We start from the raw sequence: 22,249 nt of genomic DNA, 5'->3' as shown, positions 1-22,249 counted from the left end.
TTCTTGTTGATCATCCGTTGAATCTCACTGTCATTCTCATCAAATCAGTCCTGGTGTTTCTTGGTTTGGTATCCAATAGTTTGTTCACAGGCTGCAATAATGGATGTTTTTAGCTTTGTCCAGTGTTCCTCGATGTTATCAGGGAACTCTGAAAGCAGATGGTCCTTAGGAGTCGTTTGGAAGCAATCCTGCTTAATAGGATCTCCAGCACTGCTTGAGCTCTGCGAGCGCAGCTTTCTCCTGATTGAAGCACAGAGTATTTGAGGACCAGGACATTCTCAGGGAAACCAAAATGCTTCTATCACCAACTTTACTGTACACTTGTGAAACATGGACCACTTATAAACACCATCTCCAACTCCTTGAAAGATTCACTCAAAGATGTCTCCAAAAATTTTTACACATCACTTGGGAAGACAGACAAACAAATGTGAGTCTACTGGAAGAAGTAAAGATCACCAATGTCGAAGCAATGATTCTTCAACATCAACTTCATTGGACTGGTCATGTTCAGATGCCTGATTATCGTCTTCCAAAGCAACTACTCTATTCCCAACTTAAGAATGGAAAGCGAAATACCAGTGGATAAACAAAAGCAGTTTAAAGATGCTCTCAATGCAAATAATTAAAAAGTGGTATAAACAGGCACCCCCAATCTGCGGCCCTCCAGATGTTTTGGCATACAACTCCCATGATCCCTAGCTAATAGGACCAGTGGTCAGGGATGATGGGAATTGTAGTCCAAAACATCTGGAGGGCCGAAGGTTGGGGATGCCTGCGTATAAAGCACTGACAACTGGGAAACACTGGCCTTCGAGCGCTCCAATTGGAGAACAGCCTTTACCAAAGGTGTCATGGGCTTTGAAGAAGCACAAACGCAGGGCAAAAAGGAGAAACGAGCTAAGAGGAAGGCATGTTTGGAAAAACCCCACTGTGATCAACTCCCACCCGGAAAAGTATATCCCCTCTGTGGAAGGACGTGTGGATGCAGATTTGGCCTCCACAGTCACTTACAGACTCACTGTTAAGACTGTGTTCATGGAAGACAAGCTTACTTGGTTACAAGTGATCGCCAAAGAAGAATGCTCACATACATTCTCTAGGACAGTGTTTCCCAACCTTTGGTCTCCAGCTGTTTTTGGACTACAACTCCCATCATCCCTAGCTAGCAAGACCAGTGGTCAGGGATGATGGGAATTGTAGTCCAAAAACAGCTGGAGACCAAAGGTTGGGAAACACTGCTCTAGGAGATGTGTAGGAAGTGGAAGTCCTTTTTCCTGAGAGGAAATCCTCAGGAACAGCTGGCAACAGAAAGAGCTATCTGTAGGGTTGGTGGGAAGGGGTACAGGGAAGTGTGTAAGTTCACATTTGTTACACAGATTCAAATCTGGCAAGCAAATGCTTCACTGCAGTTTCCTGAAGCTGTTTAAATAAGATTACTTACAACATTTGCTCCAGCCATGAAGCTCATTGGGTGACCTTGGGCCAGTCACTGCCTCTCAGCCTAACCTACCTCATAGGGTTGTTGTGAGGAGGAAATAGAGAGGAGAAGCATTGTACACCATCTTGAGCTCTTCGGAAGATAAAAGTGGTATATAGATGCCTAAAATAAAATAAAATAAAATCATCTCTAATAAGTTTAACAAAGAGCAAAGGAGACAGTATCTTCCTTGCTGAGCTCAAGTATTATACATATGGCACACCAAGGTTGCAATCCTAACCCCTAATTTACCTGGGAGTAAGCCCCGTTGAATTCAGTACTACTGAGTAGACATGGTTAGAATTTCACTAAATCTTAATATGGATTTGATGCCTGGGGCCAGAGAAAAGAAAGTTATTGTTAAATGTGTAAATACACCTTCTGGACCAGGAGATGGAAGCTTGTATCTCATTAATAGCTTTCACGGGGGTCGTACAGATATACCTTGGGTTGCGAATGCTGCGGGTTGTGCGTTTTCGGGTTGCGGACCGTGCCAAACCCGGAAGTACTGGAACAGGTTACTTCCGGGTTTTGACACTCGCGCATGTGCAGAAGCACAAAATGACGTCACAAGCAAGCGCAGAAGCGCCAAATCGTGTCATGCGCATGCGGTTGCGAACACTGCAGGTTGCAAACATGCCTCCTGCACGGATCACATTCGCAACCCGAGGTATGACTGTACTAAGAATGAAAAAAGAGACTGGGGTTGACCAGAGAGCTGTGATCCCTTAATGGAATTTTGCCTTACAGAAGAAACTCCATAAGAATATGGTGCTGAAAACGATATTCCTCTTGCCCCTTCTAGCCCTGTCAGAACATCCTTTAAGGGTTAAATATGCAAAAAACAAGAGGTGTGATCCAAGTTGTAGTAATCCTTTCTGGGAGAGTCTGAAAGGGCCCTGGCGGGGAGTTTCTCCGGAGGCACAGAAGCAGTGAATGGCAGTTCCAGACAGGATAAAACCTCTTAAAGCTGCTTTCCTCCTTGTCTGGCCCACTGCCGCTAACCCAAGATTAGTTCTGAGTTGACGAGTCAAATGGAAAAGAAATGAGCCAGAGCTGTCATTTTTTCACTCTCCCAGGGGGGGGGGGTTACCATGACACATGGGACACGATTCCTAATATTGTTATACTGTACCGTACAAAAAAGTGTCAATAGTCTAAAAGGTCACAAGAGAAGGTTTGTTCTAATTAGCCCTGCCCCCAAGTTCCCCAGTAATGCTATAGGCTTGTTTACATACACCCACACCCACACCCCACACATAGAGAGCAGGGTTCGAATCCCCACTCAGCCAAGAAGCTCAGTGGGTGACCTTGGGCTAGTCACCATCTCTTAGCCTAACCTACCTCACAGGGTTGTTGTGGGGGTGAAATGGGGATGAGGAGAACCATTGTACACCACCTTGAGATCCTTGGAAGATAAAGGCGGTATAAGAATAAATGTGATAAATAAGAATAATGAAATGTACAAGTGTTTGCGTGAAAGAGTGTACATTTATTGACTTGTGGTGTGCACAGGTACATAGACTGTACACTCGTTGAATATAACATGTGAAAAACTATGAGTGTTTAGCTCAGTTATTTGTGTACACAAGTACACTGTACACTCATGGGCTGTCATGTGTGAATGTCACCATCATCTCCCTTTTAAGGCTCAAATCCTGTAAGGCACAATTTAGTTAACTCTATCATGGTGATGGACGCTGGCATTTAGCTCATTGGGCCACACAATACAAGCAGGCCTCATTTAAGGGTTGAACAATGATGGCTACAACAGTCTTCTCTCCTCATCCACTTAAAAGCACCACGTACAGTCCATGTTCACACAAACAGTGTACTAGAACTGAAAAGGGGCTCCTTCCATGCCATGCAGGTTGGTCTGCTAGGGCAAATGGGGCACTGCCACACCAACTTTATTCTGCCCCCACCTGCCTCCTTAGTTACAACCACTTATTTACAAACACCAGCTGGAGGTACTGCCTGTTAGCTTCCTCCTCCTTCGTTTCAGCCTTATCCTTGTGCAACTCAGCATGGAGAAGGAGGAGGACAAAGCCAGAATTAGTTGTCTTTGCCGAACGTTAGCTTAGGCTCCACCTAGTGTTGGTTTCCCTGACTTCCACTCCATCAGTCAAGATAGTACTGGACCCAGGGCTGAGCATGAAATCCATAAAGGGACCATTGAAGTCATACAGACACAGAAGAATTCTGCTAGTGAATCCTTTCCTCCAACATGCCTCTGTGGCCTCCAAATCACATGGGTCTTTTTTCATGGCACCCACATTTCAACAGCCTTTCAAGGATATGCCTTATGGGGTTTCCTGATAAAAGGAACTAGTGCGTGCAATGTTAAGTGTCACTTGACTGTCAAGAGTGAGGCAGACATTGAGCATGAGCCCCATACGGAAGCCAACACCTCCAGACTACTCAGAGTACTGTTTGAGAACTTCAGAACCATGGGCAACACTTCTCTGCCAAATGACATGTTAACCTTCCTCCCCAATTCCATTTAAGCTGAAAAAGAACTGTAGGCATTTTGGCTGCATTTGGAACATAGGAAGCTGCCTTGTAGGCGAATCAAGGAAAAAGCATACCAAGAACTCAAGCCAATGTAAGTTTCAATAGTGGGAGTGGTCCCTACTCACAACTCAATAATCAATAGAAACAAAAACTAATCCATTCAAAAGTATGTATTATAATAAATATTACAAACTCAAATAGAGATTACAAACTCTAACAGAGATTACAAACTCAAAGACATATGTATAAAACTGTAATTCGTTACAAAGATTTTCTCCTTTTCACTCAACAATAATGTTGCTCCTTATGATTTATCAGCTTGCAGATGGAGACTCAGTTTCAATCATTATGACTGTTGTATAATTCATGATAATTTAGAATTTAAATGTATTTTCATGTAATATTTGATACTTCCAGCTGATGAAGGTGAATACATCGAAACAGGGCCCTGTCTTGGTTTCCAATCCATAACTGACTTCTGCTCAATGATTGAAACTGAGTCTCCATCTGCAAGCTCCATTACAGTTTTATACATATGTCTTTGAGTTTGAGTTTGTAATCTCTGTTAGAGTTTGTAATCTCTATTTGAGTTTGTAATCTTTATTATAATACATACTTTTGAATGGATTAGTTTTTGTTTCTATTGATTATTGAGTTGTGAGTAGGGACCACTCATACTATTGAAACTTACATTGGCTTGAGTTCTTGGTGTGCTTTTTCCTTGTAGGAGAATCAGGCAGTTTGTTCCGCCTACCTCAGAGTTGCCCACTCTTACTGGCAGCTGCTCTCCAGGGTTGCAGGCAGGGGTCTCCCGACCAGGAGATGCCAGGGATGGAACCTAGGAGCTTCTGTATGCAAGGTAAACACTCTTACCACCTTCACCCTTCCTCTAAGCTTTGACCAGCGAGCTGCAGCTGTTGCCAGCTCTTACACTGGACTATTGCAATCACAGATATTGCTACTAAGCGCATCCCGAGAATCGCAGGCTTAATTTTTATTAAAAAGAGCCCAGGAACTTTTTAGCCCTTAAGACTGCAAATATAACCTTGAAACTGTTTGGATAATAGTTGATGAGATTTCAGGAGTCAGGGAGGGGCAGAGGATTGAGCAGGATTTCCAGGAGACAAGGAAGGGAGGGGTATTCAGTCAGGGCTGTATTTGGCACTTCCAGTACCCAGCAGAAGCAATCTGAATTATGCAAAATAAGCACTGTTACGCAAACATGCTTTACTTGCATTATTTAGCCAAGGCTCAGAATTTTGGCTTCTTTTCAGAGGGTAGGATATTTTGCACATAATTCCATTCCTTTTAATGCAGAGTATACAGAGGTATGCAGGAACCCTCTGTCCTTGAAGCTCAGGTTTCACTTATAGTTGAAAGGTAGGAGAAGAAGGTCAGGGTCAGATTTCTTGTCCCTGCCCTTCCCACCCCCACTGAAAAGTATGCAACTGTGTGCAGAGACAGTTAACTAATTAGAAATCTAATCCCAGTTGCAGCTGTATCCAATTTTGCTCTAACACCTTTTGAGGAAGAAGACCCGGCTGGTAAGGAGAAAGAAAGTGTGGTTTTACATGCCAAAGCATGCAGTCAAGTCTACTCAAAAGTAAGACCCGTTGAGTTCAAGGCATTTTATTTCCAGGTAAATGAATACAGGATTGCTGCCTTAAAAGAAAAAGCCACGTGGATTGTGTTTTACCTTCCAGTAAGTAAGCATGAAGGCTAGAAACTTGTTTTGGTGGGTTTTTAAAAATTAAAATTAAGGCTGATTTTCAAGATGTACTTTGTAGACCTCTATGCCTGCAAGAGCCTTTATGCAAAATGTGACTTATAAAAATGTGACTTTATGCAAAATGTGACTTATAAAAATGTATAAACTACTTCCAAATATATTTTGTGCCCCAGAAGGTGTTAAAGAAGGATCGAACATTTTTCATGTATGCAACAACGGCAGCAAGGATTCTCATCGCAAAAAACTGGAAAACTCAAGATCTACCCACACTGGAAGAGTGGCAGATGCAGCTGATGGACTATATGCAACTGGCCGAGATGACCGGCAGAATCCGTGATCTGGGAGAAGAGAAGTTGGAGGAAGACTGGGAGAAATTCAAGATGTATTTACAAAAACATTGTAATTTGGTTGAATGTTAAGAAGGATGCTAGATTATAAAAAACTGGTCACCACTAAACTAGATTTAAATTTGATGATAAGTGAGACTAAAGAAAATATAAAACTTTTTGGAAGAAGCGCTAGATTATATGTGTGAGTGGACATGAGATTGTAAACAAGTTGATAATTTGTTTGGAAAAAATTTTTTTAACGATGTAAATGGGAGCGGGAGACGTGAGGGAGCCCAAAGAAGTGATGAAATTGTTGTGAAAGAAGTAAGATTGTTTATTATGTTTTATATTTAAAAACCTTAATAAATATTTATAAAAAAAACAAAAAAAAAATATATTTTGTGCCCACAGGTTGAACACTACATATTTTCAATCTGCCTTTAAGGCTGAAATCCGAAATTACCTTTCTTGAATCCCAGTAGGACTTGCTTCTAGATAGCTAACACAAGCAATACACAGCAGACGCATTCAGTAAATTACAGAATTCCATCCAGATATTCCCCAGCTGAAAACCTTAGTGACAGTGCCGTTGACCAATGGAACACGAATATAGAAACATTTCATCATCAGAACAATCTTTAATTAGCTGATCCTTCCTGCAATGTATCCTAGCAACCGTAGAGAACTGCCAGCTTTTGCAAAACAGACTTTCATTAACCACCTCATGGGTGGCAGACAGCAAGAGAAACAATAGTAAGTGAAGGCAATAGTGGCTCCTGGCTTCTTCTTGGTTTCTGAGTTCTTTTAAGCTCTTCTGACATTCCATCTGTACAATGTAAATAAAGATACTACAGTGCTAATTCATGCAGCCTGCCAATAAATCTGAGTGTAAAAGGAGGACCACGGATGAACTTCAATGAAAAGAGCAAGGAAGTGGAGAAGTGTATATACACAACAAAATTTAAATAGTGGTGGCCGGCAGAGATTAGAATCCGGGCAGGAACCGGAGTATTATAGGGCGAAAGACTGGATGACATTTCCACCAGATCAAATGGGCTAGAAACTCTAGAGGCTTAGGGAAAAAAGAATGTTGGGTGGCTTTAAAATAGGATTAGAAACATTCATAGAGGACAAGCCTATCAGTGGCTACTAATCCTGAAGGATATGCTCTACTGTCCACAGCCCAAGACAGGATGCTTCTGAATATCATTTTCTGGGAACAGCAGGAGGGCATAGAACTCTTGTGCTCTGGTCCTGCTTGCGAGTTTCCCACAGGCATCTGCCTGGCCACTGTGAGAATAAAATGCTGGCCTAGAAGGGCCACTGGCCTGATCCAGCAGGGCTCCTCTTATTCTTAATCCAGTGTTTCCCAACCTTGTGCCTCCAGCTGTTTTTGGACTACAATTCCCATCATCCCTTGCCACTGGTCTTGCTAGTCAGGGATGATGGGAGTTGTAGTTCAAAAACAGCTGGAGGCACAAGGTTGGGATGGATGAAACTGAAAGAATGCCAATGGGAACACAATTGGGTGTTGGCTAGATCTATCCAACACATTCTTAATTTGCAAAACAAGAGGGCATGCACACCAAAAATCTCTTAATAGTGAAGGCATAACTAATCCGTGTCAAATGATCCTGAGTGTACATTCTTGCTTAAAGAAATGCCGTGCACTGGATTAGATTAGTGCAGCCCTCTTTGTAAGAATTCCAGCGCTAGGTGGTTTACCAAAATCTGGCTCATGGTCTATCAAGTCTATTGTCTACTCTGCCCACATCCTGATAAGACTTTGCCTTCACTATTCTTACTGTTTCATAGAGTTGGAAGGGTTTGTGCAAGGCATCTAACCCAACCCATGCTTGATGTAAAGTCTTTCCAGATGTCCTTTTTATTGTGCCGTCATAATTATTTGTGCTTACGGTGATATCAGGCCAGTTGCGTGATATCCTGCTTTCAATACTCTTAACAGCTTCAAGGTTTTGGGACAGTCATACTGCTTTGTTCCCAATCAGTGCATGTTCCACAACTTTTGACTGAAATCCTATACATACACACACACACACACACACACACCACAAATGATCTGGGTTATTTTTTATGTCCTGCTTTTGTTGTATGGGAATATTGGGGAAGCGTCACAGAACAACTAATAAAGTGGAATGATTTGTGGGTGGTCCTTTATACTAATGCATTAATGCACTAGTATTGTGCCAATGTTGCAGGATATACCCACAAAACGAAACAACAGCAACAACAAGAAAGAAAACAGTCAGGAGAGTCCCACACATAGAGTGGAAAAGTGTAATTCCAAAGGCTTCTCTGATTGGCTGCATTATTAGCACGCAGTGATAAACCATGGTTTAGTGCTACATGGATAGACGGTAACAAGCTTGAGGGAAGCATCAGGCTAGCATGCTCTCCCTCCCCTCTCCTCATCCCACATGGCTAGGAGAAGGACATCTCCCAAGTTTAGTTGGGATACTTTAAAGTATCTCAGTTTAGCATTACAGTTCAACCAGGGATCCTTGGTTTTTTAAAAAACAAACAAACATCACATCTGTTTTCTAATAAGCCTACCATAGTTGGATTATGAAATCAGCCAGGAAAGGAGAGGGGTAGCATATGAACACCTTGTTGGGCTCATTGAGCCTTGGCTGCATAATGCTAAAATTTAGCTGCTAAATTACGGTTTAGTGTTATGTGGTGAACTAGGCCACTATCAACAGCAAAGAAAGGAAGACAATCCAGACCCTATTAATTAATTGAATTAGACTGCTGGCCCATTACAAGCTGAAAGGCATAGTTGTACATTGTATGCCAAGCATGCGCTAATCACAACAATCCATTCTCATAGTTGCCGATGAATAACAATTAGGGTCTCCAATATACATCCTGGACTTCAGTTCAAAGAGCCAAAACATTCCAATCAAGCAAAGCAGGGTTTTGCATTCAATGAGCTAAACATGCCTGCAAACTACACAGTACAATTCCGTGATCCCTACCTGTCTTTCATGCTCCTCTCAGTTGGTTTTAGGGTGTGCTACCCCTCTTGATGACATTGCTATGGCTGCCTCTTCTTTTCAACATGAGAAGCTGTGACTATTTCTTTCTCTTCAAACTTAGCTGTGTGGCGTTGCTCCTTCCAGCTCAGAGTCTTAGTGTTGCTAATCTCTAATTAGCAGCCCACTAACACAGAAGAGGCCAGGAGCTCGGAAGACAGCCCACCCCCAACCCTGTGGCCCTGTGACCGGTACTGTTCCGATCTGGATTAACGTTTGAGGTGATTTGTCCTGGAGGCCTTACTGCATGTGCCTATATTTCTAAATACCCTTGAGCTGCACTGGGTGATGGGGCATTAAAAACCAAACCAAATGAGTGACTAAAACCACATACAACAGTTGTACAGCAAAGGGTCCAGCTTTTCCTTCTACTCACTGGTTTCTTCGGTTACTGCACCTTGTGGCAACTCTGGTCCAGAGGTTTTTTTAGCAAAGATACTAAGCAAAATGCAAGATCACAAAATGTGAGCAAGGGAGTGAGGAATGCCTTCCATACACAGCAATATGAAATATTCTTTTCTGCTTTTTATAAAAAAGCTAAGGTTAAATAAGTTGAGAGAAATGTAAAACTAGTAACTCGAAAAAATAACAAAAAGGAAGCACATATTTGATAACGCTGGAGGGCAACCAGTGAAGTGGATGTAAAATGACAAGTTTTAAAGCTTTCCCCCCAGAGTACTGATAATTGGAACTTACTGCTATAGAACTGGAAATGATTAAGACTATAACTGGGTTAAACCAACTATCAGCAGAGATACTAACAGCTCTTAAGAAAATAATAATAATTAGGTTGGAACAGGCCAAAGGCCTGTCTTAGTCCAGCATTCTGTTCTCACAGTGGTCTATTGACTAAGACCTGTTCTTACTGAGGTGGTAGCCTCATGTCTGGGCTGTACCACTTCAGATTGCAGGTGGGAACTCTTCCAATTATTAAGTTCTCTTACACGAATGTGCCCCCTGAAAACAGAAAAAGGTGTGAGGTAAAAGGGTTTCAGACTATCCATCTCGACATGCTTGTTTTCTATATAGAAGGGAGAACCACACAAATTTATGAGCTCCAAGCTGCAGATATAATAGCACAAATACAGGGTTTGGGTTTTGTAAACATGAGTTTGCCACTTCAGTGAAAAAATAGGTAATGCAAGTATATATTATTTTCTTGAGGAATGGACTTGCTGATGTGAACTGGGAGTGGCCGAAAGAAAATGTATTATTAGTGACCTTTGCTATACCAGTTGTTTAGGATCGGAATCTTGCTTATTCCTGTTTATTATGTATTGTTCGTATTTCACAAGCCCTCTCCATGAGCAGAAAATATAGTATGTGGAGAGTTTGTCCTTATTTTTAGTGAAAGCGGAAATTGTGTGTCCAAACAAATTTCCTTCTGCCTTCAGTTTCAGAAATATGTGTTGTGGGGAGGGGAAAGGAGGGGAGAATTCAGAGGCAGTAAAAAGCAATAACAAGTAAGCTATCCAAACCTAATAAGGAAATGTTGCTTTTTGGAATAAAAATATAATGCATAATTATATTTTGTGTGTCATACCCTGCCTGAAAAGTTGGAATTGTCTTATGCATTAAAGCTTTCTTTAGCCGAATGACACCACTCGTCTATCTGTCCCAGGGATGGAGAACTGGTGGCCCTTCAGATGTTTTGGGACACTGGCCATTCCAACTGGAGCTAATGGGAGTTCAAAGTCCAGCAGCATTTGTCTCTCTATCTCTGATCTAGTCAAATCCTGTCTACTCCAGCCTTTCCCAAACTGGTGCCTTCCAAACCATGTTGGCCTCCAATTCCCATCAGCCCCAATTAGCTTGGCTAATGCTCAAGGATGATAGTTGTTGTCCAAAACATGTGGAGAGTGCCAAGTTGGGGAAGACTTTTCTACAACAAATCTCTGGGCAGAGGTTTCCTCCCAGCACTTAGCACCGTAAGTCCTTTTAGCTGGAAGCAATTTGCGATCTGAACCTGGGGATTTCTGTATCCAAAGAATAGGCACTACCACTGAGCTGTGTATCCAACACCACAATCCAATAGCCAATTCAGCCTGCGGGTTTCCAGTTCTTGTGGAGAGCTTTGAATCCATGTGAGGTAGCCATCTAATTTCTCACTGCATTACCTGTTGTGGGTTGTTTCTCATGTATAGCTCAGTTGGTAGAGTATGAGACAGGGTGAAAGATTCTTGCATTGCAGGGGGTTGGACTAGATGACCCTTGTGGACCCCTCCAGCTCTACAATTCTATGATTCATGTAACTTTCCTCTAAGCAGGTTTTGAAAGCGCATATGGGAAGTGGTCAGAAAATGACTAAATGATAAGTTTTTGTCAAAGCAGGGCGTAAATGCATTTTCCAGTTCACATAAGAAAATAAGTCATGGTACACTTACAGAATGTTCCTATTATTTTATTCTCCTTGAGATTATTCCCTAGTCTATCTTTGTTTTGTTTTTTTGAATCAGGTTTAAATCACTTGATTTAAAATGAGCTCCCATACACTTGTCCCATCCACATGAACGGCATTCACAAATAACATATTCCAGACTGAGGATACGGTTTTATACACACTTACCAGGGAATAAGCCCTGTTGAAGACAGTAGACTGTACTTCTGAGTAAGCATGCATAAGATTGCACTGCAAAGGGCATTCTTGATGGCAGTTGCATTCCTCCCCACAAAAAAACATAGGTTACCAAAATTGGGATACTAACGTCTTCGCTAGTGCTTTGGTTCCCATGCAACTTGGTTTTTTAAATATTTTATTTCAAAGTAAAAGTTATTTTGCTGTTTTGTATGTGGTTGTGCATTAGTGATGGTTACCTACTGTATTTGAATTCAAATAAGCCTCTTAATATCCAATTGCTGTTTTGGGTGGCTATCTTGGAAGTTGAAGATGTTGGTCTTGCATAGTTCCACACTGCACCCTACAGGACACAAGAACAAAGTACAAAAACACTTTACTATTCATTTCTCTTATAGGAGCAGGCTGTTCTGTTTCATCCTGGACTTGATTACATGGACTTCTGTGGGAATGTTGTTGATATACTTAACTTTCTCCTGCTGAAATAGGGTTAAATTAGAGGGGTTTATACGGACTGTGTTGTGTGTGAGGTTTGTTTGATTGTTTGTTTTAATATTGAAGAAAGCGGTTTTCTGAACGAGAGACAAAAGGCTTGTGGTCAAAATATTTAATGCCAACGTGTAAATACAAGAGCTATTCTCTGTACTGGGTGGCCCAGCAACCAGCGGGACCAGACTGTGGGGCTCTGGGAACAGAACCACAGCCCCAACACGGTAGCTAGTACCCCCAGTGGCAGCCTAGGGGGGCTAGAGGAGGGAGGCATTCCTATACAATCTGCTGGGAGACCCCAGAAGCATAGGAAGCCCCCAGGACTGAACCTGTGAATTAAGCAACAAGGACTGAGAACTGTGTTTGCTTTACTCAAGAGTAGAAACTCTGTGGAAAATCCAGCTACTACAACAAGAAGAGGTGGTGGGGGTTTCTGCTCTTGCAACTGTGAACTGACCAGAAAGAGATTGTGCCTGCAAGTTCAACAATGATTTTGAAATGCTGTGATGTCTTTTGTTTATGTGCATGCTGTGGTGTTGGGATAGTAAGCGCTTTGTTTAAATTACTCTGTTCACGGAGAAAGGCTTGGAGGAATCCAGAAAGCTGGGGGCCACTTACAAAGGAACTGTTATTGTGTTTTTAAATGTAACTTTCTTGTGTTTTTGATGTAACTTTTTGCTATCTTTCAAGCACAGTGGAATGCTGGTAGTAACCATGTTGGACAGTCATGGAAGACTGCCTTTTGCTAAGGAGGGGGTGGTATTATAGAAATGGGGGAGGGGAATCCCCCTAAACCCTATAAATTAATAAATGCTAGGATTTTGGGTTCTTTGTGATATGCAGGGAGACTTTAAGCTGCTAAGGCGATTCCTGGGTTGCCTTACTCAAACCAGCCTGGCTGGCCGAGGGAAGAGCAGAGCATTAAAACAGAGAGCCATTGAGGACAACTCCTTGTCCCGGGTGTGACCAGAGACTGGAGATTTGGAGGGTTGCCAAGGTAACTGTTCTGGGGGAGGGCAAGGGGCCTCTGGGAAGAAGAAAGGAGAATGGCTGAGATCCATCTTGGCAATGAAGGAAATACTGCCTGCAATGCTCTGGGCCATGCTGTAAGATCGGGACCCCCTCCCTGCAGATGGAAGGTGTAATAAGTGTATAAACCCTGTTTCCCAAAGCACAACAGCCTCCGCATGTCTTCTGTTCTTCGAAGGGCCGCAGAGCCTGTAGGTGTGCCTGTGATGCCATGCGCTCTGGCCACTCCTTGGCAGGCATTGGGCTTTTGCAACAATACATTAAAACCAGTTAGTGGGGTGGGGAGGTAATGCCTTAAAAGTATCTGAGTTTGGTGTTCCCAAACCGAGCTGGGTTCTGAGTTCTGGTGTTCCATGGCATGTCTGTGAAGAACACTTGCAATAACCTGAATTCTACATTCAGGCAGGTAGCCGTGTTGGTCCAACGCAGTCAAAATAAATAAATAAAATTAAAAAATTGTCCAGTAGCACCTTTTTTTTTATTTATTTCGACTGAATTCTGCAAAAGTCAAATTGTAATACAATGTAAAAAAAGGAGGAATTAAAATGCAATTAAAATCCATTACACATCTAGCCCAGGGCATTACAATTGCTACAACAGGCAAGAGAAAAACAAATCACCAAGTGGTCCAACCAGACCCTCAGAAATTTCCAACTACGTACTGTATTAACGACGACGGACATTATGAATTGAGGAGGCCAACGAACTAAGCTTAAATCCCCCTCCCTCCTGCTCCACGTTACTTCCTGCCACGGGCTGCCTTCCGGTTGTCGCAGTCCCGCCTCCCGTCAGTCAGCCTTTCCCGTCGACTTTTCCCTCTCACGCGAGAGGGACTACATTTCCCGTCATGCTCTCTTGCGGCGTGACTGCGGGCGCGCAGGTAAAGCGAGGAAGTCGTCTGTTCTGCTGCTGACCGAACAGCAGTTTAGGGGCAGTGGCATTTTTTGTTGCTCTTTATGCAGAATGTGCAGGGAGATGATCTTTGCTTCCTAGAAAGAGAGCGGGGTCTGCACTGCGTTTGCTTTTGATAGGATACACGGCTTTTTATAGAAAGCGGACCCGCACCCTCAGAATTGCAATTGTGCAATTCTGCAGATCTGGACAGTCGGGATCTTCTGGATTCTGAAGAATGGTGCAACCGAAGACAATTTTCTTTTTTACTTAGCTTTTCCCCTCCTACACACGCCTGCCCCTCTTTTCTAGCCGGTGTCTGACTGCAGAGGGGAATAGCCTGCCTCTGAAGAAGAGTTAGTGGGCTAAAAATAATAAACAAAACCCCAAATTGTTGAGTGCTGCATAATATTTTGTCCTGAAGCTGCTGATCGCGCGAGGCAACCAGGCCTATAGCGCAGCTCAGTCGGAGTGTTGAGTTTTAGAACCAGCACCTAGAGATGATGAGGAATGACCTGTCCGTGGCGCTTGCTGGCATCGGCGGGGCAGGGAGCCTTTTAAGAAGCAGCGAGCCCGTGTCTCTGTCTCCAGTGGCGTCCCAAGCAGCTTCCTTACTGGAAGAGGCTGCAGATCTGCTGGTGATGAACAGGGACTTCGCGGCTGCTCTGGACAGGTGCGAGAAAGGCTGCGAGAGCCTCAGGAAGGACCCCGAGAATGAAGATGCTGACAGGTAAGTGCTGAATTGAGGCAGAGGTCGGGTGAGAACTGGGAAGAGTGGGATTGATCAGTGCCAGATTTAGGTATGTGCTGAGCTACCTGCAGCCCATGAACTAGGGGGTGGGGCTCATCCTTTTTAAAATAAAAAAACCAGGCAGATTTTATTACCTAGGCCCAGTTGCTTAGTAAAATTAAACAGACAATGTTTATGTGTCTATGACTGTGTAAGAGTTACACAATTGCGTACTTACTATTTAGTAAAGTTCGTGGAGGTTTTATGCTGCTCAGAATCAAATAATAAAGTCAGCCATGAAGCAATACAGTGTTCGGATCACAGTCTAGCATTATAGAGTACATTTTGAGAACAAGTGAGGATTATAACATAGCTGTGATTCCCCTATGAATGTTCTGTGTGAATGTCTTTGATAATTCCATACTTTTGTAAACTTACTAAACTCCTAGCCCGTGGCCTCCAGTTGCTTTAATCCAGTCCTGGAATTGATGTTGTTCTTTTAAAGGGAATTAAATAACGATATTTATTCCAGTACCTGTTAGCACAAATGGCAGAAGAATGCAGTTTCTTACAGAAAAATATATTTTACCAAGTTACAGCAGAGGGACGGGAAGGGTAAAATGGCCACTGGCTGTGCTGGAAGACAGCAACTTCTTGCTCCTCCTCGAACTTCACCTATTACCATCTGGTTATTATAAAACTTTGTAAATAAGAACTACTGTCTGTGTTTGCTCCCCCCCCCCATACCTTTGCCTTTTCTGTCATGCCTTTTAGATAGCCCTTGCCCCCAGACTTCCAATCTTGTTGCTGATCTTTGTGTGGCACACTGGGAGTCCTTTTCAGCAGCAGAGTGAGGTTAATTTCTAATAATAATAGTAATAATAATAATAATAGTAATAATAATTACATTTTGTGCATCTCTTTTCTGAATCAGCTCTGAAGAACTGAAATGCTCCTTATGCACTGTGGGTATCCAGGCCTTGGCTGAGATGAACCGATGGAGAGAAGTCCTGCCTTGGATTCTTCAGTACTATCACAAGCCTGAATGTTGGCCTTCCAGAATTCTAGAGCTGTGGTGGGTTCTGCTCTTATAGACGCAGTTATATTATTGTATTTTGGGGGGTGGTAAGCCTGTTACTGGACTGTACCAGTTTAGGCTGCGGGTGGGGGCTTGCATAGCTGAATGCAGCTTCATGCAGATCAGTTCCCTGCATACAGAAAATTAGATATCTGGGAGAAAGAGGCATTGCATCCGAGTCTTCTGCCAGACATACAAGTTTTCTGTGTGCATGGATTTTTTTTTTTTTGTATGGAGATGCAGTAAGTCATATGATCTCTCCTGAAGGAGCGTCTCCACCCCCATCATTCAACCCGGACACTGAGGTCCAGTGCTGAGGGCCTTCTGGTGGGTCCCTCACTGCAAGAAGCGAAGTTACAGGGAACCAGGCAGAGGGCCTTCTCGGTGGTGGTGCCCGCCCTGTGGAATGCTCTCCCATCAGATGTCAAAGAAATAAACAACTATCTGACATTTAGAAGACACCTGAAGGCAGCCCGGTTTAGGGACGTTTTTAATGACTGATGTTTTAATGTATTTTTAATCTTTTGTTGGAAGCCTCCCAGAGTGGCTGGGGAAACCCAGCCAGATGGGCGGGGTATAAATAATAAATTATTATTATTACTATTATTATTATTGTGTCTGGGAAGGACGTGTTGCTTGGAGAGTGTTCTGAGGGCCAGATAGAGCCCTGCACTAAATTATACTAGCTCCCTCTGTGTCAAGGGCTTTCTTGAGAATGCATAAGAAAAATAATATGCAAATACAACGGTGTCATTATAATAATATTAAAGTGGTGGTATTGCATTGTTTCCCTCTCAGCATCCTCCTGCATAGTAAAGTGGAAGAACCTCATGTGATGCTAGAAGTTGCCAGAGACTGGTTACATTCCTCAGCCAATCAGCACCTGCCTAGTTACGGCCTCTTGGCTCAGCTGCACCTGTTCCATGTGCTGTTGCCGCTCAGGCTCTTTGCGGAGGCAGAGGACCTAATCCGAGATTGTAAAGCATTGAGCAAAGAGCAACAGGTGGAGGCCTATGAGAGCATTAAGGAGCAGAGGCAGCAGTGGCTGCAGAAGGAAGAGGAGGAGCGCCAGCTTCCTGAGGAGTGGCCAGAAATGGTGTGGAAGCAACGGTTGGGTAGGCTTTTCTTAAAAGCAGTCTTATGTGTTTTGTAGCTGAAACCATAGATGCCTGGAGTATATAAATTTTCTTGCCATCTGGAAACAAAGCCTTATGAGGAATGGTTGAAGGAGGTGGTTATTGTTTAGCCTGGAAAAGAGGAGAATGAGAGGAGATATGATAGCCACCTTCAAATATCTGAAGAGCTGTCGCATGGAAAATGGAACAAGCTTGTTTTCTCCTTCTCTGGAGGGTAGGACTCGAACCAATGGATTCAAATTACAAGAAAGGAAATGGCGACTAAACTTTAGGAAAAACTTTCTGACAGTAAGAGCTGTTTGACAGTGGAACAGTCTCCCTTGGGAGGTTGTGGACTGACCTTCCTTGGTGGTTTTTAAGCAGAGGTTGAATGGCCATGCTTTAGCTGAGATTTCTGCATTGCTGGGGGTTGGACTAGATAACTCTTGAGATCCCTTCCAACTCTACAGTTCCATTATTCTAGTAAGAGAATTGCAGTCCTACAGCATTCAGACAGCTTAATGAAATTGTTGGGTGAAGGAGACACACTTTCAACAACTTGACTGCGTTTTACTATTAGCATAGATAAAGCGTTTGCTAAGGGGCCAAAGCATTTCCTTGATCAGCCACAAGAAATCGGTGCTGGCTGTACAGTCCTCACATGACAACGGTGGTGTCTGGAGAGCTTGTAAGGGAGAAAGGAGGTTATTTTTTATGGAATCGTCTCTGGAAATAACTTTTAAAAGTTTCTTTTGAGCGGTGCCTCCTCACCACTTTCCCTGGTGTAACGTCTTCCTTTTGTTTTGCAGGTTTGGTATCCCAAAAGGTGTTGACCATATTGGCACAGCTGGGTCGAGTGCTGGGATCCTTGGCAGGCCAGCTGTGTTCCATCCCCTACAGAAAGACACTCTTGGCTGCTTTCATGTTGTGTCTCATTGTCGTGAGACTTGACCCAGGTATACTTGAGAGAGGGGAGACAGTGGGAGGGGAAGGGAAAGGAGAAGTATCCAGCTGTGACTGTGTGAAATATTTAGCCTATGTGGGGGTGTATCTGGAATGGCAGTGTGTTTGTATTGACACACAGTGCTGCTTGGCCATGTTTGGGATTTCAGGAATGACTTGTAAAGCACAGACTGCTGGGGATATGGTCAAGTCTGCTGTATCTGGAGTGGGATGGAATGAGAGCCCCAAATTCAACCGAGGTCCAGGAGCAAAGGAGTAGAAGGCCTGGCAGGGAGTAGCTGCATAAGAACCAAGTATACGACAGCTTCCTGAGTTAGACTCGTGGCCAATCTAGCTGTGGCAATGGCTCACCAGGGTTTCAGGCAAGGAGTCTTTCTGGGAACGGTAGTTTGTTTTAGGTGCTGGGAATTGTAGCTTTCTGAGGGGTCTTCTAACTACTCTCAGCTACCTTAACGAACTACAGTTCCCAGGTGCTGGGGGGCGGAGCCGTTGCTGTTAAAGTGATACAACAGTGTTTTAAACGTATGGTGCATGTGATACCTGAGTGGTTTATTTTAGTTGTACGAGAAGCCTTGGGTCATTGTGTGTTTACATTTGGAGGAGGAATGTTTGACCAGTGTCGTGAATAATATTTGCTTATTGTTATGGGTAGATATGAGAAATGAAAGTCTTCTAATTATTATTATTATTATTATTATTATTATTATTATTATTATTATTATTATTATTTTATTATTTATACCCCGCCCATCTGGCTGGGCCTCCCCAGCCACTCTGGGCGGCTTCCATAAAAACCCAAAATACAGTAAATTCTTCTTCTTCTTCTTCTTCTTCTTCTTCTTCTTCTCTTTTCCAGCATCTCCCACTTCTCTGCCCTTCCTCAACAGGCTAATCCAGCTTTTCCATCAAGCCCGCTTGGCTGCATTTTCTCCACACTCCAGGCCTCCAATTCAAGACTAACTGACTCCACTGCCTGATGCTGAAGCAGTGCTTGTTGGAGGACCGCGGAGAAGCCACTTGCAAGTCAATGAAGGTGACTGCAGCTGTTCAGAGAGCACCTGCAGTGAGGCAGAGACTTCTTCGAGAATTAAGGATAGTGGCGGTGCAGTATCTGGGCGGGGTATCTGCTGTGTCATGACTGTGTCATGATGGGACTGATAAAGATAGCTTTGGAGATCGCTTTTGGAGATAGCTTTTGGAGAAACATGAGATAGTTGGAATTTGGTGGCTTTGTATATGATCACTTAGAAACACTTGCCAACTAGATATCTTTATAACTGAGTTCTTGGAGCTTCTGTTTAAGGCTGATTTTTTTTTTTGTATTTTTGATTCTGTGATATTGATTTATGTATTATATATGTATATTTGTAACATTAATTTTATTTAAATCACTTCCGTCTTGCTTTTTGGTCCCAGTTAGGAAATGCCCCTGTCCCCCGACAGATTGCAAGCTGCGATCACATCCACACCATTCGTTTAAAGCAGAGTTTCCCAAACTGGCTGGTCTCTGGCTGGTTTTTTTACTACAACTCCCATCATCCATAGCTAGCAGGACCAGTGGTCAGGGATGATTGGAATTGTAGTCACATAAACAGCTGGACACCCAAGTTTGGGAAACCCTGGTTTAAAGCAAATTTATAGCACTTTTAACAGTCATGACCCCCCCCCCCACCAAAGAATCCTGGCAACTGTAGTTTACCCCTCACAGAGCTGCACTTTGCAGCACCCTTCACAAACCACAGTTCCCAGGATTCCTAGTGGGAAGCCATGTGCTTCAAATGTGTCATGTGGATATCATCCAAATGGACAGAGGTAATAAAACGAAGCAGAGAGCAAAACAAAGCTAGCCACATTACAACTCTTAGCAGCAAAGGGAAAAAAATCCTCCAAAGGCTGCTAGAAAATAAAGGTTTTGACAAATAAGGGGACTAATCAGGACAGCCAAGGAAGGGTGTTCCATAATTTGAGCAGTGCAACCCAATGGACTCTTCCCCATGATGTGGTTAACCAAACCTCCACTGGCAACAGGACAGAGTGAGGCCTCTGATGAAAATCACAGTGGGTGGGCTGAAATTCCTTCACATGGAAGGCTGAAATTCTTCAACTGTCTGGTCAAAATCCCTTGCTTAGGGTCCCCAAGTGCTTGACAGCCAAGCTGATTGTTGGGTGCCCATTGGGCATAGAATCATAGAATAGAATCATAGAAGAGTTGGAAGAGACCACAAGGGCCATCGAGTCCAACCCCCTGCCAAGCAGGAAGCACCATCAGAGCACTCCTGACATATGGTTGTCAAGCCTCTGCTTAAACACCTCCAAAGAAGGAGACTCCACCACACTCCTTGGCAGCAAATTCCACTGTCGAACAGCTCTTACTGTCAGGAAGTTCTTCCTAATGTTTAGGTGGAATCTTCTTTCTTGTAGTTTGGAACCATTGCTCCGTGTCCGCTTCTCTGGAGCAGCAGAAAACAACCTTTCTCCCTCCTCTATGTGACATCCTTTTATATATTTGAACATGGCTATCAAGTGCAAAGGGTGTTTTGTAAGCCACCCAGAGCTGCTGTTTTAAACTTCTGATGTCCTTGATTTAAAGAGCGAATGTGGGGAAGCTTTTCAAAGGGCTTTAAGGGCAAGAGCAAGCGCTGGAAACAAGCAGGTAGGCAGAACTGGAGTTAATAGGCTCAAAAACGCAAGTCTAGCTGCTGCATTTGGCACTGGCCGAAGTTTCCAAACACTTCAGCAGCCCAGCAAAGTGTGTGCTGCAGTCATTGTCCAGAAGCACCCAAGACCACAAGCTTGGTTTTTCAAGGAAACTGCTATCCCTTCTAGTAAAGGTGTGTGTCTAATCTTGGATTGGCTTTCCTACTGATCCAGAAGTGCCTCTGTCTTGTCTGGCTTAAAGTATCAACTCATTAGCCCACATTCAACCCACCACTGCTCTCAAGTTGCAGTTCAGGATCTGCACACCCTCCCTGGACGGAAGGAAGGAAATGCAAGCTAGAGATGGGTGTCCACAGCATATTACTGACACCAGATAACCTCCTAGCTGTTTCATGCAGGTGTGAAATAACACAGGGGACACACTGGAGTCCTTTGTGATGTAGGGCAGAGGCCAAGAAATTAAACACGAATCTCTAAATGCCCTGTTCAGCTACTGATTTGCAAGGTAAGACTACAGCCACTGCTAAACAGCGCCTCCCATCCCAAAGGGGTGGTCAATGGTATTAAAAGCTTGTTGCGAGGTCCAACTGGCTTGCAGTCCCCTTGTCCAGCTCACAGCACAGGTAATCCGCTAGTGTGACAGATATTTCAGTGCCAAAACCATACTGCAAAGGATAAAGATTGTACGTTGAGCACTTTGCCCAAGTAGCATAAATAGGAAACCAGCAGGTAATCGCCTAGGATGGTGGGATCTGATGAAGGCTCCTTTGATAATGCCTTACAACTCCTTCCTTCAGTCCATACTTTACAACCTGCCCCATCCAACTGACCTGCCCTGCTCTGGCTGCCTTAAGGGGTCAGGATGGGCAAGGGCCAAGAGGACAGATGATCAGCCTAACACCTCCAAGCACCTCATCCACATCCTCAGGCTGAAGGAGCTAAAACATACCTATTAAAACAGGATGAGCAGGTAACAGCACACGAAGTGCCCTTGCTGGATCAGATCAAAGGCCTATCTAACTCCACCTCCAGTTCTCACAGTAGCCAACCACATGCCTATGTGAAACCTGCAAAAAAGTTATGAATGCAACAGCAGTACCAGATGACAGCAGGAATAGCATGATGCTCTTAATCCCAGGGTCGGCAGCGAGGCTCCTCACAGGGTCTCTGCCATGGGAGCATATTTAACCAGTGCTTTTCCAGCTGCACTGGCTCCCGGTGGAGTACAGGGTCAGATTTAAGGTGCTGGTTTTGACCTTTAAAGCCCTTTAAAGGCCTACGGGACCTCATACCTACGGGACCGCCTCTCCCGGTATGCCCCATGGAGAGCCTCAAGGTCCATACATAACAACACCCTAGTGGAAGTTAAATTAGCTTCAACCAGAGCCAGGGCCTTTTCAACACTGGCTCCGGCCTGGTGGAATGCTCTGCCTCATGAGACCAGGGCCCAGGCTTGGAGCCAATTTGATTCCCTCCCCCTCTTTCTTTTTTCTTTTTCCTTTCTCCTCCTGTGATGAGGCTGCATTTTAATATTTTAATGTTTCAATATTTTAATGTTGTATTTTGTTTTTAAGTTGTATTCATTCAACTTGTTTTTATTATTGCTTGTTAGC

General features: G+C 43.6%; 2 protein-coding genes across 2 annotated transcripts in view; one reads left to right on the top strand and one right to left on the bottom strand.

Annotated features, from left to right (window-relative positions):
- The window catches only part of MICAL3 (microtubule associated monooxygenase, calponin and LIM domain containing 3), a 213,191-nt gene extending 199,222 nt beyond the window's left edge, over positions 1-13,969 (bottom strand). Inside the window, exons 1-3 of the mRNA XM_081879580.1 lie at positions 13,864-13,969; positions 11,923-12,026; positions 9,485-9,622 (exon numbers count right to left, since the gene is read on the bottom strand). The gene's annotated coding sequence lies outside the window, so the exon portion shown is untranslated. The remainder of the gene's footprint in view (positions 1-9,484; positions 9,623-11,922; positions 12,027-13,863) is intronic.
- A 136-nt stretch (positions 13,970-14,105) lies between these two features.
- Positions 14,106-19,369, top strand: PEX26 (peroxisomal biogenesis factor 26). The gene is made up of 5 exons (XM_081880169.1): positions 14,106-14,822; positions 15,757-15,897; positions 16,699-17,015; positions 17,825-17,971; positions 18,835-19,369. The coding sequence occupies exons 1-5, from the start codon at positions 14,593-14,595 to the stop codon at positions 18,936-18,938; spliced, it is 939 nt and encodes a 312-aa protein (XP_081736295.1). The 5' UTR covers positions 14,106-14,592; the 3' UTR covers positions 18,939-19,369.
- Positions 19,370-22,249: the final 2,880 nt, after the last annotated feature.

Source organism: Podarcis erhardii (assembly GCF_964252035.2).
Source record: "Podarcis erhardii genome assembly, chromosome: 10".
NCBI classification, from domain to species: domain Eukaryota; kingdom Metazoa; phylum Chordata; class Lepidosauria; order Squamata; family Lacertidae; genus Podarcis; species Podarcis erhardii.
Note: the sequence above shows the minus strand (reverse complement) of the source record. Positions and strands in the feature narration are given on the sequence as shown.

Bases quoted from the DNA above. Each gene is read 5' to 3' on its own strand.
- PEX26 (XM_081880169.1), top strand. From the start codon at position 14,593: ATGATGAGGAATGACCTGTCCGTGGCGCTTGCTGGCATCGGCGGGGCA. The intron at 17,016-17,824 runs GTAGGCTTTTCT...TTTGTTTTGCAG, and splicing joins GGTGTGGAAGCAACGGTTGG to GTTTGGTATCCCAAAAGGTG. The intron at 17,972-18,834 runs GTATACTTGAGA...TCTCTTTTCCAG, and splicing joins TGTCGTGAGACTTGACCCAG to CATCTCCCACTTCTCTGCCC.